The sequence below is a fragment of the Ascaphus truei genome, chromosome 16 (genome assembly GCF_040206685.1).
Source record: "Ascaphus truei isolate aAscTru1 chromosome 16, aAscTru1.hap1, whole genome shotgun sequence".
Lineage (NCBI taxonomy): Eukaryota > Metazoa > Chordata > Amphibia > Anura > Ascaphidae > Ascaphus > Ascaphus truei.
This window is the reverse complement of record NC_134498.1, coordinates 43,879,723-43,907,686: the sequence shown is the minus strand read 5'-3', so window position 1 is coordinate 43,907,686 and position 27,964 is coordinate 43,879,723. Positions and strand designations below refer to the sequence as shown.

At 45.7% G+C, this 27,964-nt stretch overlaps 1 protein-coding gene across 1 annotated transcript; it reads left to right on the top strand.

Moving 5' to 3' along the window:
* Positions 1-279: 279 nt before the first annotated feature.
* TMEM255A (transmembrane protein 255A) lies at positions 280-27,964 on the top strand. The gene is made up of 9 exons (XM_075573387.1): positions 280-538; positions 9,099-9,241; positions 14,113-14,175; positions 18,894-18,983; positions 21,510-21,581; positions 21,719-21,807; positions 22,549-22,708; positions 26,353-26,496; positions 26,969-27,964. Exons 1-9 carry the CDS (start codon positions 484-486, stop codon positions 27,128-27,130), a joined length of 978 nt encoding a protein of 325 aa, XP_075429502.1. The 5' UTR covers positions 280-483; the 3' UTR covers positions 27,131-27,964.

Sequence of the window (27,964 nt, the reverse complement as noted above, 5' to 3'; positions counted from 1 at the left end):
GAACATCCTTCAAAATACAATTTCCCATCAAATAAAATGCACCCCCTTCTTCTCATTAATATAAGGATATTTGTGTGTTTAGCTTTGCAATGACCCAACGAATGGTTAGTCATGGACAATGGACAGCCTGCATCTTCGCACTAGTATGAGCACTGACACACACACACATGACACACACATGACACACACACACATGACACACACACACATGACACACACATGACACTGCTCACATTCCCCTGCCCAGGGCTAGCTGCCAGGCAGCCGTCACCGCGCATGCGCAGCCTGCCCTAGTAGGACACAATGTTGCTGTGACTAGGGCCAGCTCTGCTGCTGCTGCGGCGGGTCGGTGCACGGGAGCCGGGCTGTACCAGGGACCGTATGGATGCCATGCTGCGCCCTGCAGGATTTCCCAGGCGCACCTTTCCCATGAAGCGCCCATTGGTTGTTGCTACAAAGTAACAGGATACTGACACTTGCAACATGCTGACTCAGCCGCCATCCCCAGGCACTGAGACCCACAGTGCAGATTCAACCGGTGAGTGCACGAACATGAGGCTATAACCCCTGCAGTGCTCCGCAGTGCGCTGCAGGCCTCTCTGACCCTGCAGGGCTTAAGAAGAGCTCACGACCCGTTGTTCGTTTAAACAATAATTAAGGGGTCTTTTGGTCTCTCCAGGTATGGGACAAATGGCTCTGCTGGGTACATATAGGGGTGGGCTCTATAGGTCACACTCACTGGTAGTGACTCACTGGGAAGCACAACCCAGTGCTCCCTATATGATCATGCCAGTGTCATAAGCATGACCCTACAGTGCATGTATACATTGTAGGTTGGAGAGATGAAAGGGTTAAGGTTGTAAAATGATGTGCAGTGAGCCTCACTCACTGGTAGTGAGTCTGACTCACTGGGAGGCACAACCCAGTGTGCACTGTGCCAACATGCCAGCATCATAAACTGCAGCTGTCGCAGGCGTTATTTCCCCGTTAACGCACACATTAACGTGTTCAATAACACGCGTGTTATCTCCTTCTCCATTGTTTTCCAATGGCACTACTGTTGAGTGACACGCATAGGGTTAACTGGTGCAGTAATGTCTGCTCCCACCTGTGTGATAAGGACCCTACAGTGCATGTATACATGGTCGGTTGGAGAGATGAAAGGGTTAAGGTTGGAGTAACACTCCTAAGTCACCGTGATGGTGAGCCTCACTCACTCACTCACTCACTCACTCACTATTCATTTACCAAATAATTCTCCAGGAAGCCACACATGGGAAGTTACCTCTCGTTTACAAGTATGCCCGGGGTACACTTTCTAAATAATGCTAGAATAATGATGTGCACCTTTGCACGCCTGGGGTATGCTAACTGTTTATATGCCTTCAGTATTTATTTGTAGGGATAGTGTTGACAAAACAGTTCTGTTGAGTGTGGCTCGCTGTTAGTAAGTCTCACTCACTGGACGGTAACATGCATTGTGTTGTCATATCAGATTTCATGAGCATTAATACCACCCCAGGATGGAGAGCTTACGGTTTTAGCTCGGCTGAGAAAACAGGTCTATTGGTTTTGTAAATCAGTAGTCTTCACCTTCAGGGAGACCTCACTCTGCAGACCACGGATCCCTCGCCGGGACTCATTTCAGCAGATATACCGCAATACAGGGGGCTGTGTGATAATCTCCGTACAGTTCCAATATCAGGCTTCTCTTGGCTGCAAAACTGGGTGAGAACATACAGGACCCCAGCCCGGAACCGGTCACCAAATGTGGCGTAACGTCAGCTTCACCTTCTGCAATAAGCATCAGTGTGTGCTGTTGATTGGATCACATTTCTTGAGTCCTAATGTGTGTGATATGTATGTATGTATGTATGTATGTATATATATGTATATATATGTATATATGTATATATATATATATATATATATATATATATATATATATATATATATATATATATATATATATACACACACACACACACACACACACACACACACACACTACAGTGGTTGACAAATCACCAAAAAATCTACTCGCCACCTAGTACCAAACGTGTGCTGCTTGGGCCAATATTTACTCGCCCGGAGGTTAAATCCACTCGCCCGGGGCGAGCAAATGTATAGGTTTGTCGAACACTGTATATATATATATATATATATATCCAAATGGTAGTCAAAATATTGTATTGAATCAAGAAGACATGGAATGATGCGGTATCGTATTGCCTACATTATTTTATAGGATTTGCGCCCAGTATTTTGTTGATCCAGACGGAGTGCTCGTGGTTCTTTCAAACTGATATATATATATATATACACACACACACACACACACACACACACACACACACACACACACACACACACACACACACACACGGAGTTGGGGAGTCACTAAAGCAGAGGCAGCCAACTCCAGTTCTCAAGGGCCACCAACAGGTCAGGTTCTCAGAATTTCCCTGCTTCAGCACAGGTGGCTCTGATTGAGCCACCTGTGCTGTCTTCGACTGAGTCACTGATTGAGCCACCTGTGCTGAAGCAGGGATATCCTAAAAAAAAACTGACCTGTTAGTGGCCTTTGAGGACTGGAGTTGGCCACCCCTGAGCAACAGGGTTTAGCCTTACCGTTTTGCAGCTAGGTTAGGGCCTGCGACACATTACATAGACGAGAATGGGTTAAGCTCAGTTGAGTAGGCCTGGTAAGAACATAAATCCAATGTTAATGTTGTGTGTTTCCTGTCCCTATTTGTTTAACTTAAGTAAAGAAGGTAATTTAAAGATCACCGTTTTCTGCCAAAGAGAAGCAGCTCTCCACTGAAAAAACTCCGCTGTTTAACCAGTGAAGGGCTGAACGAATATTTAAATTCTACCCACCTTCTAAGGGGTCTTTTTGTCCCCCATTACCCACACCACCAGTTGCAAATGTGTCATTATAAATATCCCCTCCACCAGCAGGTTAGGTTTTCAGGATATCCCTGCTTCAGCACAGGTGGCTGAATCGACTGAGCCACTGATTGAGCCACCTGTGCTGAAGCAGGGATATCCTGAAAACCTGACTTATTGGTGGCCCTTGAGGACTGGAGTTGGCCACCCCTGGTGTATGCCGTATGCCGTTATTTGCCTGTTATTGTCCTGGCCTTGGGTTGTCTGCCTGATATGATTAAAGGTTTTCCAGGCAGGCACCGCACTTATTACGCTTTCAGCATGCACGCTCTGGCTGCTCGCGTCCATATATAATTTGTGTAAGTGCCTTTCCAGCGCCCTAGATTTATCCTTTAATGTTCCCAGGCATTTCCTATTCAATGATCAGCCGCCGGTTTGTGTGTTTCCCATCGAGCCCACACCTGTGTACAAATGGCATGTACCCCATGAACCCATTTATCTTGTACACTTAACATTTTCTTTGCGTTTTGGTACACATGTTGGGGGGTTATTCCGTAAGCTGGGATAGTGCCGATTGGGGCACTGTCACACACGAACGCCCAATTAATGTACATTAATGGCGCTATATAAATAAAGACATACAATACAATAGAATTGGAGTTGCCAGTTGGCACTCTCTCAGTTTAGTGAATATCCCCCATTTCATTTAAGGGAAATGCGGCTTTTATACCTAGTACAGAATCTTTGTCTCAATCTGCCGTGTGTCCTAATTACAGCGGCAGCCAATCAGAAAATGGAAAGGGGCACCAATGCAATCTCACTGCCACGTGGCGTGTGATTGGGATGGCATTAACCACGTCGCTGCCACGTAGCGTTTGATTGGAATGGCATTAACCACGTAACTGCCACGTAGCTTGTGATTGTGATGGTATTAACCACGTCTCTGCCACGTTGCGTGTGATTGTGATGGTATTAACCACGTCACTGCCATGTAGTGTGAGATTGGGATAACATTAACCACTTCACTGCCAGGTAGTGTGAGATTGGGATAGTATTAACCACTTTACTGCCACGTAGTGTGAGATTGGGATAGCATTAACCGCTTCACTGCCACGTAGTGTGAGATTGGGATAGCATTAACCGCTTCACTGCCACGTAGTGTGAGATTGGGATAGCATTAACCGCTTCACTGCCACGTAGTGTGAGATTGGGATAGCATTAACCGCTTCACTGCCACGTAGTGTGAGATTGGGATAGCATTAACCGCTTCACTGCCAGTGTAATGCATTTCTGTTATATGAAGGGGATATAGATAATTTTATATATGAGCTTTTAAGAGTCACCTGTTATTGAGATGCAAAGTGTGTTCCCATCACAGGTAGTATGCAGGACCAGCCCACAGGGAGGAGGGCATTTCTGATGTCCTGCAACACATCATTCAGACATAGTCTCTCTGTTTCCCTACAACTCAGCTCTCTCCCTCCTCCTCTCTGTCTCCCTATCCCCGTTTCTCTCCCTCTACCCCCTCTTTCCCTCTCTCCCGCTCTGTCTCGCTCCCTCTCCCCCTCTGTCTCCCCCATCTCTCTCTCCTTTCACTCCCTCTCTCTCCTCTCTCTCCTCTCTGTCCCACTTACCCCCTCTCTCCCACTCCCTCCCTTTCTCTCCCCCTCCTCACCCTCCGCCACGTCTCTCTTCCACCCCCTCCCCCACCCTTACCCGCTATCTATCTCCCTCTCTCTCTCTCTCTCTCCCTCACCCGTTCCCCCTTTCTCTCTCCCCCCCACCTATCTCCCCTTCCCCCCCTCTTTCTTCTACCTTTCTCCCTCCCCCCACCCCTCTTTCTTCCCGCCCCCCACCCCTCTTTCTTGCCGCCCCCTCTTTCTTCCCGCCCCCTCTTTCTTCCCGCCCCCTCTTTCTTCCCGCCCCCTCTTTCTTCCCGCCCCCACTCTTTCTTCCCGCCCCCACTCTTTCTTCCCTCCCCCACTCTTTCTTCCCCCCTCCCTCTTTCTTCCCCCGTCTCTCCCTCCCTCTTCTCTTTCTTCCCCTCTCCCACCCCCTCTTTCTCCCGCCTCCACTTCTCTCTCCCACCCCTCTCCCTCCCTCCCCACTTCTCTCCATCCCCCTCTCCACCACTCTTTCCTTCCCCCTCTCTCTCCTTCCCTCCCCTCCTCCCTCTCCCACCCTTCCCTCGTCCCTCTCCCTCCGTACCCCTCCATTCTACCCTCTCTCTCCCCTTCCCCTCACTCTCTCCCCCTTCCCCCCCCCCCCCTTCCTCTCTATCCCCCTTCTCCCACTCCCCTCTCTGGCACTCCTCTCTCCCCCACTCCCATTCTCTCCCCCACTCCCCCCCCCACTCTCTGCCCCCCTCCTTCCTCTCTCTCCCCCCCTCTCCCCTACACCCCCCTCTCTCCCCTACACCCCCCTCTCCCCCCCTCTCCCCTACTCCCCCCTCTCTCTCCCCTCTCCCTCCCAGTCCCCTCTGTGAAAAGTGATGACAATTAAAGGCACAATCCAAACTCACAAACTCTCCACTTGTTACTGTAACATGTTTAACATGCACTCCTAATCCCTGATCTGTGCTGAAGGACAGGCTCAGGGGTAATGTCACTACCCTTGAAGCGGGTGAGACACTGAGGTCGTCAACAGCTGTCCCAGGGCCTGACCTGGGTCCCGGTGTATTGAACGGCAGAGGGTGGGTGTACCTGTCAGCAGCGAGGTAGAGACCTGCTGAGTACAACCATCCTGGGCTCCCCTATGCCACCGGGCCTGGGATATTTGGTCAGGCGCTCTCCCACCTGTTGGCAGCCCAAAGAACCAGCTTGGAATCCCACACTCAACTCTCCTTGTGATCTTGGCTGGGCAAGACACTTTGGCCCATATTTAGTAAGTATTGTTCTGGCATAAATCACCTTATTATTGTTATTCTGTGGGGTCCTGTCGCTGAGGGGGCACTGGGTACCCGAGAGGCTACAAACCTTCCCCTATAATAATTTTATAGTATCAACTGTATATTATTTGTTTCATTGTTGCAAACGACACGCGTACCCATAATTTGAGGGGGGGGGGAAGGAACTTTTCTTCCCGCCCCCTCTTTCTTCCCGCCCCCACTCTTTCTTCCCGCGCCCACTCTTAATAGAAGCCGCCATCGAGCTGAATACAATCGTCAGCTTTGAAATAATTTAAGTTTAATCTTTAGCAATAAGCAGAGAGTCAAAATGCGATTAAAAGTGATATATTTTGTCAGTAGAAGTTGATCAATGCAGTGGAGCAAAATACAAGAACCACATTAATCAGACAGAGACGTTGCATTAGTGCAACATGTAGTGAGGGGCTTGGTGCAGAAGTCCCCCGCAGACGTCTTGCAAGGTGTAGTCATTACAATCTGTAAAACAGAAGCACAGACAAACAAGCACCCCCGATAGCGTGCTGCCGTTTATTCAGAGATGGGTGCCACCTCGATCCGGCTGTCCCATTTCTGGGGCAATATCACTGGTCCCGATGTATGTATATCTTTAGTTATATAGCGCCATTAATGTACATACAGTAGCACCTCACGTGACAATCATATAAATAACAAATAATACAAATAACAGATCATGGGAATAAGCGCTTCAGACATAAAAGTAACATGTAGGAAAAGGAGTCCCTGCCCCGATGAGCTTACAATCTAATTGGTAAGTAGGAAGAACATAGAGACGGTAGGAAGGTTTTCTCGTAATTGCGCCTGCAAGAACAAATCCTATTGATTTAATGGGATTTGTTCTGGTGCAGCTGCGCCCCAGGATTGCACCATGTGGGCCTTGATAGATATGGGCCCTGGTCCTGGTTGGCCTGGGTTATAATGAGGAGCCGTCTTACACATGTAATGCCAACTAGAATAACAGAAAATAGTGTAGATAGATGGTCAGCACACTGCCCCTGTGGCTGAACTTCCCAGTGATGTGTATTTGTCTGTCTCTAACGTTCTACCTCCGGATCCAGACACCCAGACACCTGCTGTCATTTAATCTGTGTTCCAGGCAGCAGTGGCATGAAGTTTCCAAGGCAGCTGGAAATGTCAGGACGACATGTTTGCACACTTTCGCCGACACATCGTCAGTTCCTCCTTTGCTGCCTCGGTGGGACAGGGGGGGGGGGGGAGGGAGGGGTTCCCATGGAGCTTCACAAGACCATAAGTCCTTCACATTACGTGGAACCTGTACAATACAGAGGTAGCCAGATGTGCTGTCCTCCGGCGGCACAGACGAATAAGCAGAAGTCTGCGGTGCCTGGGACAGTCGCTGCTGCGATTGAGCTGCGGGGATCCATGCTTATGAATGGGACCCCCCTGCAGGGTTAATCCTTCAGTGCTGGGACCAACACGGGCTAAGGTCCCTCCATATGTTATGTGTCGCCCTTAGGCAGAAACTATTAACGCAGCCTTTAGGACCATATGCTCAATCAGTGGCTCAGTCTTTGACTGGGCCACCTGTGCTGAAGCAGGGACATCCTGAAAACCTGCCTTGTTGGTGGCCCATGAGGACTGGAGTTGGCCGCTCCTGGCATAGATAGTTCTTATAGATATGGATATAATTTCACATCACTTTCACCTCTCCATAGAATGACAGGAAGATGCAATGTAACTAAGTTATCTAGCACCAGAGATACCTCACTGCCGGAGAAACGCAAGTCTCAATTCATAACCATACAGTTAGTCCTCGTTTTACGACGAATGGCTTATCCGACGCTGTCCAATGCATCCCTATGGCCGGTTTTACGACGCCGAAATGGCTTATCCGACGCTCTTACGACGCTTTGCAAAGTTGCAACATTATGTCAATCAGAAAGCTGCAGTCAGAGAAATCATCCAGATCAGTCTGTGTGAAGGTTTTGTGGTATATTTATGCCTTTAAACATGTCTAACAGTTTTATTATACAGTTCTGGATTCAATAAATAGAATCTTTACATCATAATGTATGTGTGTGCAGCATAATCTTATTGTTTGAGTAAAATATTTTGTGTATTTTAGCATTAAAAATGCCTTCAGGAACGGAACGTTTAATTTAAACAGTGTTCCTATGGGAAAACGAGTTTCGCTTTACGACGCTTCGCTATCCGACGCCATTTTGAGTAACGCATTGCGTCGGATAACCGAGGACTGCCTGTATTAAAATAACCCTCTTTTCATACACCACACACATACGGTTAACAAATGGTCTCTGTCACACAAGAAGCAACAATTGGACACCAGCAGGGAGATACAGTACATGGCAGCACCCAGAGGAACACTAGGAAGTCCATTACGTGGTATGATTATGTTATTGATATTTAGGCTGTTCTTGATCTATTTAACAGACACAGCGTTACCTTAAATTAAAACATTTCACGTTTTTCTTCTTTTGGGTCTAAGATTGTCCAAAAATGAGGCCCTCCGTGTGGCCTGCCTTCGAATGCAATGCTGGATACGCAGTAATTGATAACAAATATTTGCAGCGAACCAAAAACGCAATACTGTCCCACATTCAGTTTTTTGTTCCAACACTTTTTAGGGATTAATCCGCATTTTGAAGATAGGTCGCTCCGCACGATATTATTTCAACCCCAATATCCTTTGTTTGGCGGGCACACACAGAGCTTCTGTTATTTTTGCATTGTTTCCCACAAATGACTGACTATTAATCACCAAAGGTCTACAAAACTATCAATTTAGCAGAAATATTTGATGACTCAATAATTAGCTAAATGCAAATTATTCCACCTGTGCCAGATTTTGTGGTGCTTTAAAAATGGAACTGTCAGCATAATTTGCTAATCTATTTCGGAATGTGTATACAGGGGTAATCCTAACCCTTTCACTGCCAGAGTGCGTTGAATGCTCCTACATCAGGGGTTCACAACTTTACCCCCCCCCCCCCCAACAGGTCAGGTTTTCAGTATATCCCTGCTTCAGCACAGGTGTCTCAATAAGTGCCTCAGTGATTAAGCCACCTGTGCTGAAGCAGAGATATCCTGAAAACCTGACCTGTTGGTGGCCCTTGAGGACTGGAGTTGGCCACTCTTGCTGTATGGTATAGAAAGAGTTTTATGGATCCCTGATTTGACCTTACCACCTGGTTTAGTGGGGGGCGGGGGTCCGACTGACGTTGTTGGAGCTCTTCCCTAACACAGCGTGTAGGACATCTTATGCATGTCTCCATCCAGATTAAATTGCTATCTTATTTTATTATAGGTTCATTTAATAAAAGAAGACAAAATTCCATCGTTGCCACCGTGACCCTCCTCATTGTGTCCATATTCATTTTCACGGTGGGCCTGGCGGCCACAACCAGAACCGAAAATGTGACGGTCGGTGGTTACTACCCAGGGGTCATTGTAAGTACACATCTTGTAGGTACTGTATGTTCTCAGCCATCCTGAACACTAACGGCTTTGGGTATTAAAAATGGCCGCATGCTAACGCATCGAAAGAGAAAGATTGGGGCTGATGTATCAACGTTTTTACACTAATGGAAACCAGATTCACAAATTCCCCCCTCCTCCTCCCTTTCTGGAGCATGCAGCTATTAACCTGCACATTTATGGGAAAGAAAACGCACAACCCCCGGTCTCCTCCCAAATCGGCAATTTATTAGTGAAATGCAACATTTTGATCCCACGTCTAATAACAGAAGAATTATTTAGTGGCATCTGTTGATCAAAAAAGGATTCGAGCCTGCTATCCCCATCAAGGTAAACTCTATTTCTGCAGGAAGCAAGGACAGAATTGATTGAGTTGTGTGTTCTAACCCGCAATTACCCGAAATAATTGCTAAAGTAACTTCACTGGCGGAGGAGTTAACAAGTTCCATGTTATATTAGTACAATTGAGAGGGGGTTTTTATTACCCATTACGGCAGGAGTGGCCAACTCCAGTCCTCACGGGCCACCAACAGGTCAGGTTTTCAGGCTATTCCAGCTTCAGCACAGGTGGCTCCATCAGTGGTTAAGTCATTGACTGAACCACCTGTGCTGAAGCAGGGATATCCTGAAAACCTGACCTGTTGGTGGCCCTTGAGGACTGGAGTTGCCCACCCCTGAGTTTATTTACCCTCTGTGTTGGTGTGTTGATGATTCATGCCCAGATTTTTCATGGGATATTGGTGAACTTGCAGGTATAAAAAAGGAAACAAATCATCCATTCCAGTCTTCTACATTTATCTTTCCAGGTGAGAAATATGGGGGTATATATATGCACCAAGGCAAACGTGGGGCAATTCTGGGGCAAAATCACTTGTCCAGATGTATCATAGAACAAATCCTATTGAATTAATGGGATTTGTTCTGGTGCAGCTGCGCCCCAGGATTGCACCATGTTGGCCATGGATAGATATGGGCCATGGTACCGGTTGGCATGGGTTATAATGAGGAGCCGTCTTACACATGTAATGCCAACTAGAATAACAGAAAATAGAGTAGATAGATGGTCAGCACACTGCCCCTGTGGCCGAACTTCCCAGTGATATATACATCTATCTACTATAAACATACTAACTACCATCACATTTAATGAGGAAATCTACGCGGAACTTAAAATATATATATATATATATATATATTGTTTTAATATATGCAGCCTTTGATTCCCTTTATCGAAAACTAATGACCTAAGCTGCCGATCAATTCATTCTCCCGTGATCGATCAGCAAAGATCCTGCTTCCCAGGGTTCACTAAATGGCCGCCTTTCAGTTTCAATCAATCCTTCAGTCAGTGTAACTCAGCCGCTACAATGTATTGTTATATCACTAAGGTGACATTATCTATTGTTGCAGTTTGCAACTCAAACTGCTGGGACAGTTGGCAACAAAGTATCACAAACAGGAAAGTGTTACAAAGATCTTGCGCTGTTGGGGAGGTGGCTGAAACCTGCTCTAGAAAGCAAAGGATGATTAGTATATTAAAACAAATTAAAAATGGCAATAAGATTTGACTTGACATTTTTTTTAGTAAGTATATAATACTACAGAACTGATTTCTTTTTAGGGAAGCACACATGTAAGATATTGCATGAACTGCTCATTTATCCCCCTCACAGAAAGGTTACACGCAATAGTGCAAGTTCATTTAGTGCAATGCATTATTGGCCTGCAGAAGAGGGGGGAATTGATTAGTTTAACTGATTTTAAAGATTTTTAACACCGTCGGCCATTAGAGTTTCTTGTCCCAATTATTTTACAAACAGTCTCCTTTCTCATTTTACATATAATACTGTTCTGAGCCCAACCCAATGAATCACTTGTCTAGTACTAGTTCTAACTTGCATCAGAGAAAGTTCTGACACAGCTACAGTCCTGAGTCCTGGGAACACGCCCCCCCCTCCGAAAACACTGATATTCCAAAGAGTCAAAGATTTATCTGAGCACTGCAAGTACTCTGACTTTCTCCAAACCCCACATCTATACCCAGGGCATGCAAGTGCTCGATATGAGAAGTGTCCGTTCAGCTAAGAAGGATGTGCTGTATAGGAGCTGCCTTTTCTACAGCAACCAGTTTTGCAGGCTGGCAGCATGTTTTCAAATTATATATATATATATACACACACACATAAAATATATGTGTAGATATACAAACATATACATGTGTGTGTGTGTATATGTGTATACAGGCATACCCCGCATTAACGTACGCAATGGGACCGGAGCATGTATGTAAAGCGAAAATGTACTTAAAGTGAAGCACTACCTTTATTCCACTTATTGATGCATGTACAGTACTGCAATCGTCATATACGTGCATAACTGATGTAAATAACGCATTTGTAACAGGCTCTATAGTCTCCCCGCTTGCGCATAGCTTCGCTACAGGTAGGGAGCCGGTATTGCTGTTCAGGACGTGCTGACAGACGCATGCGAGAGCTGCCATTTGCCTATTGGGCGATATGTCCTTACTCGCGAGTGTACTTAAAGTGAGTGTCCTTAAACCGGGGTTTGCCTGTATATATGTGTGTGTATACATATACATATATATATATATATATATATATAGCAGAATAAATTTGTACTTCAGTATTAGGTGATACCTTTTTTATTTGGGCTAACAATTGATGTCATAGGACAAGCTTGCGAGAGTTCTCCTCTCTTCCTCAGGTCAGCGATACTGATATAGAAAAGGATTCTATGACATAAACAGAGATTGGAAAAACCTCAGGGCTATAGAGCTAGTAATGTGACCCAACTGCCTAACTCATAATAAAGCCCGTGCTGAATCAAAAACGGGTAGAGAGTCAGAACAGAAATGCGGCACACACACCAGAAATGCGGCACACACACCAGAAATGCGGCACACACACCAGAAATGCGGCACACACACCAGAAATGCGGCACACACACCAGAAATGCGGCACACACACCAGAAATGCGGCACACAAACCAGAAATGCGGCACACACACCAGAAATGCGGCACACACACCAGAAATGCGGCACACACACCAGAAATGCGGCACACACACCAGAAATGCGGCACACACACCAGAAATGCGGCACACACACCAGAAATGCGGCACACACACCAGAAATGCGGCACACACACCAGAAATGCGGCACACAAACCAGAAATGCGGCACACAAACCAGAAATGCGGCACACACAGGTCAAAGACAGTAATAGAGCAGCAAAAGGTCTGAGACCTGAAAAAATTGTAATAATAAAAAATATATATATATTTATAAATATCACCCTATCCCTATGGGAAATAGCGGTAATTACGGTACTGGTGCTACCTGTTTGACTTACAGGAGACCTGAGCCTCTGCTCATGGGGAGTCTGGGGTGACAGTGTGTTCTCTCTCGTGCTGTGCCTCCACCTATGAGGATCCTGGATAGCGGGATGGCTCCTCTTTGGAACACGTATACATTTGTGGTATCCCCAATAATACAACACAACAGGATTATATAATAACTCCTTTACTTATGTGGTCCCACAGTAGGCCCCAAATATTACCCACGGTACACAATAATAATAATAATAATAATAACAGTAGAACGCCCTGGGGTAGCTAGCCCCAACCATACCTAGGGTGCTTGGGCACCTATACCCTGGTATCCAGCAAACAACCCTTCCCAATGTGTGCATGAGGGCAGCGCTACCCTCCCCCTTGTGTTGGTGCACAGGTACCTTCCTGATTGTGACCTAACCAGGGAGTACTCCAGACAAGCTGCGGTCAGCGACGGGGTCCCACGGAGTGGGGTCTCCGACAACAGCCCCTCACACCCGGATTCTGCACGAGGCTGCTGCTGCTGAAGAACTCCTCTGCTGCTTGGATCCTACTCCGCTGCGATCCCTCACAACAGGGAGATCCCTAATGATATGGGCGGCCCTGCACACTTCATTACAGTGAGGGGACAGCATGACGCCATGGGGTGTATATCTTAGGCCTAGTCCATGAGCTTGCTAGCTCCCCGGACACTACCTCACTCCTGCAGGCTCCAGTTTAACTCCCACTCTCAACTGTTTCAGGCAGCGTAGAGAAGAACTCCTGGCCACCCTTTTTTTATTTGTGTACAGAGGGAGATGGAGAGGCACCCCTGCTTCCCCAGATACCTGCCCCGGAAGGAGGTGTCAGTATCTCTCGCCGTTTCAGTCTCCCACATCAGGCGGGCCAATAGGAGCACAAGGGATGTTGTCACAGCTTCCTATTGGCCTGCAGGACATTTGAAGCCGCCATTTCGATAGCCCCAACTAGCCCCTTCTGGGCTGCTACCGACACCCCCTTCCGAGGTACATCTCTGGGGAAGCACGGGGTCTCCAGAACTGAAATTAACACAGTTTCAGGTCCGGAGACGCCCAGCTGCAAACATATATATATATTTAAAGTGTTGCCAAGACTTGTTCCTTAATTTTATTAATTGTGTGTTCGCAACAACTGCTTTTTTTGGGGGGTGGGGGGTCTGTCATAGTGGTCATCTAGCAATAACTGGGCACATATTTAGGGTATATTCTTACATTTGTATATTTCTTTATTTTTGTCATAACTTTGTATTATTTTTCCAGATATTTTCAAACATACATTTGAATACATTGTACAACACCAAGACAGAAACAAATATATATACTTATTAAATTTGACGTACACACGACTTTATAAAAAAAAAACTCTGAACATACATAACAACACGTAATCCTGACTCACTTCTACTGCAAACACTAATAATATTGCACGTGTGTATATTTCTTCCTGTGTTCTAAATTGCATTATATGTTCTTTCAGCTCGGGTTTGGGTCCATACTTGGGATAATCGGATCCAATTTAATAGAAAACAAGAGACAAATGGTAGGTCTTGTGGCTTCATAGCTACAATATGTCATTATTTACGGTTACTGTATGTTGTCACATTTACACCTTTGCAATGCTGCAGCGAGTTTTGTGGTTGGTAAAGGGACTTAGGTTACCACGTTTTTGTTACTTTGAAATCTGTGTTTATTGTGTCATTTCCTTGCACGTTAACCCCTGAACTGCCACACGGGCCACCTACGCGTGTTCCCTATTTAAAACGAGAGCCGGAATTGGAGATAATATAACAGAACACATCTACTTAGATTGTAAGCTCTTCGGGGCAGGGGCTCCTTTTCCTATTGTTTTAGGTCTGAAGCGCTTTGTGTGTTATAATATTATGTCACGTGTATTACTGCTGCGGAGCACTGCGTACCTGGCTGGGGCTATAGAAATGAAGATATACATTCATGTACACGTAATAACGGAGGAGGGAGAGGGAGGAGGGAGAGGGAGGAGGGAGGAGGGAGGAGGGAGAGGGAGGAGAGAGAGGGAGGAGAGAGAGGGAGGAGGGAGGAGGGAGGAGGGGGTGTGATACTTTTTATTAGACCAACAAGTAGTCGATATGTTACAAGCTCTCAGGGTCCTTCATCTGGTCCCACCCCGACCCTGAGACGTTGGAAAGCTTGTAACACAGGGGCGCTCAACTCCAGTCCTCAGGCCCCCCAACAGGTCAGGTTTTCAGGACATTCCAGCTTCAACACAGTCAGCTCAATCAGAGCCCTCTGATTGAGCCACCTGTGCAGAAGCAGCGACTGATTGAGCCACCTGTGCTGAAGCTGGGATATCCTGAAAACTTGACCTGTTGGGGGGGGGGGGGGGGCTCGAGGACTGGAGTTCAGCACCACTGTTGTAAGGCTGCGCTTATAGCGCCGGCGATGCGACGTCGCGGCAAAACACATGTATTGCCACCGTCGCATCCGTTTATAGTAGAAGCGACGGCTCGGTCGTGATCGCTGGAAGTCAATTTGATTTTTCCCGTCGCGTCGCTGGCACTATAAGCGCAGCCCTACACGTCAACTACTTGTTGGTCCAATGAAAGGTACCATACCCCCTACTCCCTCTCCCTCCTCTGTTACTACATGGAAGACAGGACCAGCACAGCCCCCCACCCGTCTTTGCCTGCATATACCCACATACATCCACGTTGCTTTCTTGTAAAACAAAAAAAATGTTAAAAATAACATAAGTTCTGTAAAATATTTGAAACTAGGCAATGCTTTAAAAAGGGGTTTGCTATATTTTCAGTCTTCTTTAACCACTAAATACATATAAAACAGGTTTATCTCATTTCGATGTTCTTTTGGGAGAGCTAAACCCTACAGATAAAACATCAGAATCAGCCGATGCAATACGCGACACCCACAAAGTAGGTAAGGGGGGAAAGGAAGCCGCGCGCACAGCGAAACACGCAACGTAAAAGATGGACAACATGAACAGAGTCCGAAGCAGAAAGGGACAAAGAAAGCCATATATAGGTGCATATTAAATCATAATAGTACAAGGTGGAATAAATGAATTGGTCTAAAAAGTAGCTTTTAATAAGTGTATTCTAAAAAATATGCTCAAATAACCCAGGGAGATAAATATACCACTTATTATTGCTCCATGCAAATATACCACTTATTATTGCTCCGTATCTCCCTGGGTTATTTGAGCATATTTTTTAGAATACACTTATTAAAAGCTACTTTTGAAAACAATTTATTTATTCAACCTTCTACTATTATGATTTAATGTGCTCCTATATATGGATTTTTGTCCTTTTCTGCTTGGGACTCTGTTCATTTTGTACCTTTAATCCTAGGGAGAACCTCTTTCTAGAAAACACACAAGAAACACCTTGCTCTGCGACTAGAAAAAATATATATAATCAACGGTGCAAAGGGAAAGAACAAGAAGAACAACACAGATAAGTGACCAATATTTTCATATTAGTGGTATTGGTCAATTAACTGGTACTTTATGTACATTATTATTTACAATGAGTGCAACTTTTAGGGACTTCTAGTGACAATCTCTGGTCACTTATCTGTGTTGTTCTCCTAGCACCTCTTTCTACACTTGGACGGTAATTATATAAATATAGGAGAGAGAGGTGTTTCTCTCTTTTTGTGAACTAAATAGACAAGCCCCTGAAAGTTGGGAAAGTCGGACTGAATATATCCGTCCCCCGAAGGTCTTAGAGGGCAGAATACAAATGCCAAAAAAACAAAACAGAATCCATAGACAATCACTCACGGGCCACACCAAAAAAATGTATACTCATTTTAATTACAAAATATCAAAACGACAACAAAGAAAAACAACACACGGAGAGGTCAGAACGCGTGCGCTGTCTTTAATGTTTGCATTTTGTTTTTCTTTGTTGATTGTTGGATTCATTTTTATTTTTTTTGGTGTGTTATTTAGTAATTAAAATGACCAGCAATTCTTTTATATCCTGTATGAGAATTTGTTTGTCTTTTTTTGGCCCAATACGTGACATTTAACCTGAGATCGTGATGAGAACTTACCCTTTTTTAAGCTACAATTATTCATTGACGCTAAACCTTACGGAATTTTACAGCCTATTAATTTGAACGGAACGGCTTTGCACCGTTTAGTTAATGTGAGCCCAGGCGTCGAATTGATGATGCTGTGAAACCGCTGCCCGATGCTGGAGAAGATATTATTCTAGGAAGTGGACTCGTAGCGCATTGGATGGACCGCAGCGCCTATGACACAGTATTCCAGGCGTGAGGGACAGCGTGGGAATGAAGATTAGCAGCTTCTGTAACACGGTCGGATCCGGTAGCAGGTTTCTGGATCATGATGTTTGGTAATTTGGACAATAAACGTGTGTGACGTGTCCATACTTGGAATTAACACCAATGGTAATATTTACTCTCATGGTGAATCTAAGTGGAAAACAGGATGTCGAGACCTTCCTGCCGTTCTTAAGTTGTTTGCGAAGTGAAAAAGAACACTGTGCTTAATTGTGGTCTCGAGGCGTATCAAATTCCCGAATTCTGTCTTGCACAGATAATTACCGTAATCGCATCATGTTGTGGCTGAAAAGCAAAGAGCAAGGCTGGCCAACTCCAGTCCTCCAGGACCCCACTAGGTCAGGTTTTATGGATATCCTTGCTTCAGCACAGGTGGCTCAATCAGTGGCTCAGTCGAAGACTGAGCCACTGATTAAGCCATCTGTGCTGGAGAGCCACCTGTGCTGTCTTTGACTATGCCACTGATTGAGCCACCTGTGCTGAAGCAGGGATATCCCTAAAACCTGACCTGTTGTTGGCCAATGAACACTGGAATTGGCCAACCCTGCCATAGAAGCTTTCTTGTCCATTTGATTAACCAGCGAAAGGATATAGTAGCCGTGTTGGTGCTGCAGAAAGCAAACATCTCTTTCTGATGGAGATACCTTGTAATGTTCCATTAATGAAACTCCCGGCGGAGGGGTTCCTCCAGCGAGCACTTAGAAGGGCACAGAAAACGTCCGGTTGGGAGCAGCACAGAACGTGAGTTCTTTACATTCAATGCTGAGTTTCCAAACAATATTGTATTCTATATGCCTTCTCCACCCCAAGGAAGATCCCAGCTACATTACACTCCGTAAATATAGTTCCAAAGTGCGGGGAAACAGCCTCAGGTGCGGAGAATCCGGCTTGTGCAGCCAACACAACACAGACGAACACATTCCTCAAAGTGCAGGTCTCCTCTAGGACAGAGATACAAAGTGCAGGTCTCCTCTAGGACAGAGGTACAAAGTGCAGGTCTCCTCTAGGACAGAGGTACAAAGTGCAGGTCTCCTCTAGGACAGAGATACAAAGTGCAGGTCTCCTCTAGGACAGAGATACAAAGTGCAGGTCTCCTCTAGGACAGAGATACAAAGTGCCGGCCTCCTCTAGGACAGAGATACAACGTGCAGGTCTCCTCTAGGAGAGAGATACAAAGTGCAGGCCGACAGAGGTACAAAGTGCAGGTCTCCCCCCGGACAGATGTACAACGTGCAGGACTCCTCTAGGGCAGAGGTACAAAGTGCAGGTCTCCTCTGGGACAGAGATACACAGGGCAGGTCTCCTCTAGGACAGAGGTACAAAGTGCAGGTCTCCTCTAGGACAGAGGTACAAAGTGCAGGTCTCCTCTAGGACAGAGGTACAAAGTGCAGGTCTCCTCTAGGACAGAGGTACAAAGTGCCGGTCTCCTCTAGGACAGAGGTACAAAGTGCCGGTCTCTAGGTTCTAGAGGAGACCTGCACTTTGAGGAATGTGCTCTCCATAAATACAATATGAATACTGCACGAGTTGTGATGAATCTATTGCTGTTTGCCAATACCTCTTCCATGGTTTTGCAAGCTGGCCTCGTGGAGATATGTCTTGGTTTGGTGACCACCTTCAAGCATTTTGAACTTGCGATGTACGGCTTGTCATGTTATTTAAAAGTTGGGGTACACTGGTCAAAAAATGCGAATGCTTCTTGGCTCCCCATGGGTGCCGTTACTGAACATCCTGCACCCGCAATTTCCAAATATGCAGCAATATATCAAATATCAGTAACGGCATCTTCATATAAATCTGCCTACTGTCTCGTGGTTAAAGACCAATTTTTATTTTATTAATGTTCTGTTTTTTTTTTTTTTTTTTTTTTTTTTAATAAACACAATTTATTTCCATTTCCTTTTCCCGGTTTTCCTTCGGAACCCAAATACTCTCTTTTTCTATCCACAGCTCGTCGCGTCAATCGTTTTTATCAGTTTTGGGGTAATTGCAGCTTTTTGCTGTGCCATCGTGGATGGAGTTTTTGTTTCCAGGCATCTAGTAAGTATCTGATGCAACCCGCAAAGAGGCGCGTGGTACGATCGGCATGCCACGGACATATCAGTAATGCATGAGACAGTTCGCTGTAACCTGGGCACACACAGCAACACATGGTGCAGTATCAGTATGAAAACCAGGGCATACATTGTAAAACAAGTCAGGGTGCAGCGTTGGCTTACAGGGTTTAGCCAACTCCAGTACTCAAGAGCTGCCAACAGGTCAAGTTTCCAGGATAACTCTGCTTCAGCACAGGTGGCTCAATCGAGTCACTGATCGAGCCACCTGTGCTGTCTTCGACTGAGCCACTGATTGAGTCACCTGTGCTGAAGTAGGGATATCCTGGAAACCTGTCCTGTTGGTGGCCCTTGAGGACTGGCGATGGCCACTCCTGGTGTATTGCATAACTAACTCAAACCTGGCCCAGTAAACCATAAAAACTATATTAATGTGAAACCTGAGCGGTGTAGAAATCAGAATAACCTTGGGCATGGTGCCTCAGGCCGCGCTGATCAGCGCTCCTGCTCTGCCTCGCCTGCTCAAACTGGAGCTTTTTTGTGTCCTGCCAGGCGAGGCAGTGAGCGCGCTTTGGGGGGCGGGGCGGAGGCAGGCCGGAGGCATGTTGGCAGGCGGGGCTAGTCCCTCGCTCCCATTGAATGTGAGCGGTCACGTGACCGCTCCACCTCTTTCCTGAGCGGCAAATTTTAAATTTGCCTGTCTCTCCAAAATACCTGAGCCTCCGCACGCATGCGGAAGCGGCTGCTAAAGCCGCGCTGATGACAGATGCAGGGGGTAAGCGCATCTGCTCAGCGCGGCTCAGCAAGGCTTACCCTACTATGTCCCAGGCCTAATATTCATGAAACATTTGAAGCAATGTTGATGGAGTCCAGGGGGTATAGAGTGATGTAAAGATACAATATACTCAAATGTTGACATATGAGCATTTATGGCGTAGTATTAACCACAGACACCTTAATGACACTATTAGCCCCCCAAAAATTGAGATTTATAGTATTAACATTAATACGGATTAATACTACTATGACCTATAAAACAATACTCGTGTAACCTTAGACATATATACAAACCTATAATAACGTGTAAACTATACAGTGACCTACATTCTGGTCATAAGTCATTATTAATATCACGGAGTCGGGAAGGCATTTATTTTTCCCCTTATGTGATATTATTAGATGATATGCCACTGGAGTTTTCTGTTTGCCTTGCTCTGGATCAAAATACTGCAAATACAAATATAGGATAATTATTTGTCGTCTAAATTTAACATGCAGTAGGTTGAACTCGAAGGACGTGTGTCTTTTTTCAACCTCATCTACTACATATTTGTAACTTGCTAATTAGAACATTGCAGGTTGTAATATACATTCTAATATAATAACGAAGATATAGAAGCAAACACTGCTTCATGAAAATGTATTCTTCCTTTGACATGACAAATAAAGTGAATGCTGCACACCTTAGAGAAAGAAAATAAATGATACAACTATGTCACTTGATAAAGACTTTGACGGTCGAAACGTTGTGTGTTTGGCTCAATAAATGAGTTTGGATTTCAAATCCGTTGTGCCCTGTGTGCCTGCTATCACTTCTTCCTTTGACATGACACATTACATTTTGGGTATTTTAATTCCCTTTTAATAATAAAGCCACCCACAATTATTTGCATTTTTATCGTCCCAGGTACAAAAAGTTGTTTTCTTTCTCTGTATCAATGCAAAGAATTCGTGGATGGCGGTGCATCTGCCTGGAAAAAATAGCGTGGTCCCACGTGGTTTTCCAGGCAGATGCACCGCCATCCACGAATTCTTTGCATCGCATACCACTTCGGTAGCAGCATGCCCCACAGCACCTGGATCTTCAGTGATTTGTGAGTTATTCCTGCTTTATTCACTTTGTACCAGTGTACCTCAGCCAGTGACACCCATACAAAATCTACCTCTTACAAAGGTTAGTGGGAGTCCACACAGAGTGGCTTGAAATGGGTAACAAGTGACATGGTTATGGATTACAACGCTATGTGTATTTGGAAAGACTTTTGATTATATAATATTGATGCATGGACGTTCCTTGAGAGCATTGCATAGGAGTTTGTACTCCTATTCTTTCACCTTTCTCTGTATCAAGCAGATATTTATTTACCCATTAATTATGTCATTGCTAGTGGCCGGGCAACGATGACCCCCATAGGAGGTATAATGATCCCCGACCCCTGAAGGAACCAGGTCACATTCACATCTTGGATACTTGGTTCCCATATTGCAACAAACAGTCATAACACAGAGCAACGTATAATCCACCAAGACTAGAACCCGTGTCTCCAATAAATACCTATAAAACAGCATGGAACTGGAGAGCAGCTGATCATAACAAAAATCCCCCCAAAAAACGACATAGCAGAAATAGACAATAATGTGCCAATAAGAACGTGTACACAAATATTGTTGGTGCAGGGGAAAGTGGAACTAGAAACCTTAAATATATATATATATATATGTCTTTGTTTAGGACCTTAGACCTGTTTACGCAGGAAAATGTCGATACCATTCCACCACGTACGAAGAGGAGGAAACAACAGAGGTGAGGATAACCGCGGGTGGCAATGAGGGCTGTGGAGGAGCGCAGTTGCATCTCTAGAGATGTTGGTTTCAGCTTCAACAAACCGCGGCGAAGCAGGCCCGGGCGGGTACTTACTCCTGTGCATCTCCCTTCTGCAGGTGAAATGCCAGCTGTCCTCTCGCGGCCCCTGTATACTTAAGATAAGAAGCAACACTTGTTACTGCTGTGACCTGTATAACTGCGGAAGGTGAGCGACGCTGGGGTCGGCCATTTTGGATTCCACAAAAAGTGCTGGTACGAGAAATGTGTGCTGGAAACGCTAGAAAGAAGTCCGCTTTACAAAAGGAGACGCCGCTGGGATTAACTGCTTGAAAGCAGCAATCCGACGCGGCTTACGTAAACCGTGGAGTTCCCTGGAGTGGCTAACTGGACCCCCGAAGCCTGACCGCCCGGTTGTTGCAGTCTGGCAAACAGCAAAAAAATGCTCACGCAGGTCTGGGGTCGCTCCCACGGCCAATAGGAAGATGTGCTGTCATTGCGCCTTTCTCTTGGTGACTCCACTGTCATGATTGTGGTCCTGGCAACCATGTGTGTAGGGTTTTTGTGTGCGTCTAAACACACACACACACAAGAAAAACTACACATTTTCGGAACTAGTGAGTCACCAGGATATTACATTATAATACATTTTCATTCCAAACTACTGCTTTACAAGAGCTAGAAACGAGCGGGCAACCCCTTACATTCAGGAATCTGTGCGTCGAGGTGAAACTGGTGCGATTCTGAGATATTAATAAGAAAAATCCTATTGCTTTGAATAGGACTTGTTTCTTTAACAGATCGAGTTGATTTCTTCGGCTCAGTCTTGCTCACACCGTTGCCTTGACATACACACCCCTTGGAGGGATATCAGCGTTGGGTAGAAGGTAGTCCTGCCTTCAGCTATCCAGCGGCCACAACAAATGTTTTGCTCTCTTTGTAATGGCAGGATTGGAATCTCAGGTCTTTATTACGAATACATTGGTGTAAGAAGCTGCCAAGACGTTGTACACCTGTACCGCCTGCTCTGGTTGGTAACTATCCTGAACGCAGTGGGGCTCGTCCTCGGAATCGTTACAGCTGCTGTGCTCGGAGGATTCAAGGACATGGTGAGACCAAGATTACTATTGCAACATGCGACTATGTATGCAAAAAACTGACACTCTCACTGCAGGAATGCGGCTGGTCGTGCGAGGCCTTTGCATTGCGGGTTTAAATCATGAATTGCAACCTTAAGGCCTCGTCCAGGGTTATTGCTTGCTGGCGGAGGCGCGCTGAGGCTCAGGGAAAGCGTCGTCTGGGGGCGTGTCGGCGGGCGGGCCAGTGACGTCACGGAGCTGGTTCGCCCTCATTGGGGCGAACCGCTCACGTGACCGGCCCTGCGCTCCGGCAAGCGCTTGAATTTTAAATTTACCCAAGACCTACGCTTCCGCGCGCTTGCGGAAGCGGAAGCGTAGGCGAGCCCCTACTAAAGCTGCTCTCATTGCGGCTGTAGGGGCTCACTGGTAAGTACCAGCGCGACTCAGCACGAGTCAGCGCGTAAGCGCTGACCATGCCCGAGGCCTAAAGCGGAAATCCAAGCATCTGATTCGTTTTGGCAATTTTTTTATTTTTAAACATAGGAATAGAGCAGGGGGTCTCCGAAGCTGAACCCCACTAATTTCAGCTCCGGGGACCCCTTGCTTTCCGTAGGGGGTGCTGGTGGCCGCACCGCTAACAGGGATCACATAATGGCGGAGTTTCAAACCTCCCGCGCTTTGCGGGCCAATAGGAAGCCAATATGTCATCAGGTTCGGCTTCCTTTTGGTCCGTGTTACCGGGGGCTTTAAACTTTAAACCACAGCTAGCCCAGCCAGGGCTGCTACCGGCATCTCCAATGGAGGTCTGTATCTCCAAAAGAAGGGGTTCCCCAGAGCTGAAAGCAATGGGGTTCAGGTTCAGAGACCCCCTACTTCAATCCTATGTATAAAAAAAAATCGCCCCTTGGATTGCTGTTTTAAAGCAAAATATGTTCTTTGCAATTATATACTATATCATTTTGAGAATTGTTGCTGTAATTAATCCAGACTTCCCGCTGCTAATACCGGTCAGATGAAGTGTCGCTTTCACACTAAACCTCATAGCATTAGAGGAAGGAAGTGTTGCACATTCTGCAATCCATCATGGCCAATGTATTACTTCTAGTTCTAGCCACCGTAGCCTGAAGTGACCTGGGCGCATTGAATTTGCCGGTGGCCATCTTCTTATATCCCAGGCCACACAACTTTAAACGCCTGTCAATTAAAAAGTATGTTTGGATTTGGGAATCAGTGCTTCATGATTAAATTTAAACAAAAAGTTTCGTTTAGGGGGATTTTTTTGTACGTAAATTGTACGAAAACATAGAGTGACGAGGTGCGGATTCACCAGTAATTAAAATATCAAATAATGGCTTTTTTTTTTTTTTTTTAAACAATCTTTCACCTGTAAACTTGAACATCAGAAGAATCACCAAGTAATGTTTGTGTGATGCGGAATACGCACGGACGTATTGTGACTGTGTAACAGGACGCATTGTGACTGTGTAACAGGACGTAGTGTGACTGTGTAACAGGAGGTAGTGTGACTGTGTAACAGGAGGTAGTGTGACTGTGTAACAGGCCGTAGTGTGACTGTGTAACAGGAGGTAGTGTGACTGTGTAACAGGACGTAGTGTGACTGTGTAACAGGACGTAGTGTGACTGTGTAACAGGACGTAGTGTGACTGTGTAACAGGACGTATTGTGACTGTGTAACAGGACATAGTGTGACTGTGTAACAGGAGGTAGTGTGACTGTGTAACAGGACGTAGTGTGACTGTGTAACAGGACGTAGTGTGACTGTAACAGGACGTAGTGTGACTGTGTAACAGGACGTAGTGTGACTGTGTAACTGAAGGTAGTGTGACTGTGTAACAGGACGTAGTGTAACTGTAACAGGACGTAGTGTGACTGTGTAATAGGACGTAGTGTGACCGTGTAACAGGAGGTAGTGTGACTGTGTAACAGGACGTAGTGTGACTGTGTAACAGGAGGTAGTGTGACTGTGTAACAGGACGTAGTGTGACTGTAACAGGACTTAGTGTGACTGTGTAATAGGACGTAGTGTGACCGTGTAACAGGAGGTAGTGTGACTGTGTAACAGGACGTAGTGTGACTGTGTAACAGGAGGTAGTGTGACTGTGTAACAGGAGGTAGTGTGACTGTGTAACAGGAGGTAGTGTGACGGTGTAGCAGGAGGTAATGTGACTGTGTAACAGGACGCATTGTGACTGTGTAACAGGACGTAGTGTGACTGTGTAACAGGACGTAGTGTGACTGTGTAACAGGACGTAGTGTGACTGTGTAACAGGACGTAGTGTGACTGTGTAACAGGACGTAGTATGACTGTGTAACAGGACGTAGTGTGACGGTGTAGCAGGAGGTAATGTGACTGTGTAACAGGACGCATTGTGACTGTGTAACAGGACGTAGTGTGACTGTGTAACAGGACGTAGTGTGACTGTGTAACAGGACGTAGTGTGACTGTGTAACAGGACGTAGTGTGACTGTGTAGCAGGAGGTAGTGTGACTGTGTAACAGGAGTTATTGTGACTGTGTAACAGGATGTAGTGTGACGGTGTAGCAGGAGGTAGTGTGACTGTGTAGCAGGAGGTAGTGTGACTGTGTAACAGGAGGTAGTGTGACTGTGTAACAGGAGGTATTGTGACTGTGTAACAGGACGTAGTGTGACGGTGTAACAGGACGTAGTGTGACCGTGTAACGACGTAGTGTGACCGTGTAACAGGAGGTAGTGTGACCGTGTAACAGGACGTAGTGTGACCGTGTAACAGGACGTATTGTGACTGTGTAACAGGACATAGTGTGACTGTGTAACAGGACATAGTGTGACTGTGTAACAGGACATATTGTGACTGTGTAACAGGACATAGTGTGACTGTGTAACAGGACATAGTGTGACTGTGTAACAGGACATAGTGTGACTGTGTAACAGGACGTAGTGTGACTGTGTAACAGGACGTAGTGTGACTGTGTAACAGGACGTAGTGTGACTGTGTAACAGGACGTAGTGTGACTAACAGGACGTAGTGTGACTGTGTAACAGGACGTAGTGTGACTGTGTAACAGGACGTAGTGTGACTGTGTAACAGGACGTAGTGTGACTGTGTAAAAGGACGTAGTGTGACTGTGTAACAGGAGGTAGTGTGACTGTGTAACAGGAGGTAGTGTGACTGTGTAACAGGAGGTAGTGTGACTGTGTAACAGGACGTAGTGTGACTGTGTAACAGGACGTAGTGTGACCGTGTAACAGGACGTAGTGTGACTGTGTAACAGGACGTAGTGTGACTGTGTAACAGGAGGTATATTGACTGTGTAACAGGACGTAGTGTGACTGTGTAACAGGACGTAGTGTGACTGTGTAACAGGACGTAGTGTGACTGTGTAACAGGAGGTAGTGTGACTGTGTAACAGGAGGTAGTGTGACTGTGTAACAGGAGGTAGTGTGACTGTGTAACAGGACGTAGTGTGACTGTGTAACAGGACGTAGTGTGACCGTGTAACAGGAGGTAGTGTGACCGTGTAACAGGAGGTATTGTGACTGTGTAAGAGGAGGTAGTGTGATTGTGTAACTGGAGGTATTGTGACTGTGTAACTGGAGAAAGTGTGTCTGTGTAACTGGACTTATTGTGACTGTGTAACAACAGGATGTATTGTGACAGTGTTTGTTCCTACAGAGTCCTGCTATTCCTGCCATTAGTTGCATTGTGGCGACACCTGGTCCTACAGTACAATACAACACAAGACCGCCAGTCCCCTCTTATAACACCTACTACCACAGCACGCCCCACCTTCCACCTTACACGGCCTATGACTTACAGGTATGTCAAAGCATGTTCTGCAGAAGGAGACGGAATGAAAGCGTAGGTTTCTAATGCTGAAGAGGCCGCTGATGACATCCAGTGCACGAGATGCAAGCCTGGCTGGTCAGGGCAATCTGTGCAACACATTAAGAGAAACATTTCCCTCTTTTTTCAACAAAAAAAAATGTGCCAAGTATTATGAATCAATCAAGGTTAATTGGCCCTTTATATACTTAGGGTTGCCCAGTGTCTAGTATTGAACCGGACTGTCCTGCATTTGGACACTGTCCAGTAAAAAATGAGAGGTAATACTGGACATGTATGTGTATATGGGGAAGGGGTTAGCCAACAAGAATGGTGATAGCATTTTAAGGAATACGAACCTAATTGATGTTGAGCATGGTCGCCATGTGTGAAATTAACATCAAAAACAGCCACACCTGGAAATGATCACCCAGCACAATGATAACGTCTTGTTCCTATTCTGCAGCATTCCAATATCTTTCCGGCTTCTACACCGTCGGGCTTGTCAGATGATCCTAACTCAACATCACAGTCAGCGTCCAGCTACATGTGGCCGTCTGGCGCCCCGCCTCGCTACTCTCCTCCTTACTTCCCGCGAGACGAAAAGCCGCCACCCTACACACCGTGACCTCTCCGGATACCTCCCTTCACCAGAGGTTTAGGCAGATGCCAGACAAACATTGTGACCTTTTCTATCTGTATCTTACACGTTTGGGAGACTTATGTATGGGCTGAAAGAACCAGCAGTGTGGGGTAAAGAGAAATAAAATGGAATGTTGACACGTGGGCAAGGCACTCCGGGAGTGAGGACCTTGAATTGACTGCACACCTGCCAAACCAGAATTCGGGCAGGGGCCAAACGACAAATCATTAAAGCCTAAAGGTGCATTCACTCTTCGTTGGAAAGTGACACTTGTCATAGTCCGTGTCACATGTTGCATCCATGGTTTCGTAAATTGTTAGGTAGTTGTGTACTTTATGTTAATACGCTCAGTCTCACTCTGTGTCTGACGCTGTTCAGTGCTGCTTGGAAATTCCCTGCCGGCTCATGTTTCGTCCTTATTCAATCAAAGCAGTAGCAACAAATGGCCAGAAAATTGGGGATGATACACACACACAAAATAAAAATCTGGATTTATGCTGAGCTTTTAGATCTGCTTCTTTTTTTTTTTTAAATATGAATTGATACAATAGAAGTGATGGTTTCTGGATTATTATTTTTTTATTTTTTAAATAAATGGTTGATCTTGTCCTCAGGTAAGTGAGTGTACCTTTAAAACATTTGCTGAGGAGCCTACATCACTATGTAGCAAGGCCTCCTCTGGCAGTCAGTGCATTAAAGCTCTTTAATTACATCATGCAACATTGATGCCTCTTAACTGTAGTATGAAATTGTGAATACATTATGTAAAATAAAGTCTTTGCTGTACAAACATTTGAAAACACGGATTACCGCTTAAAA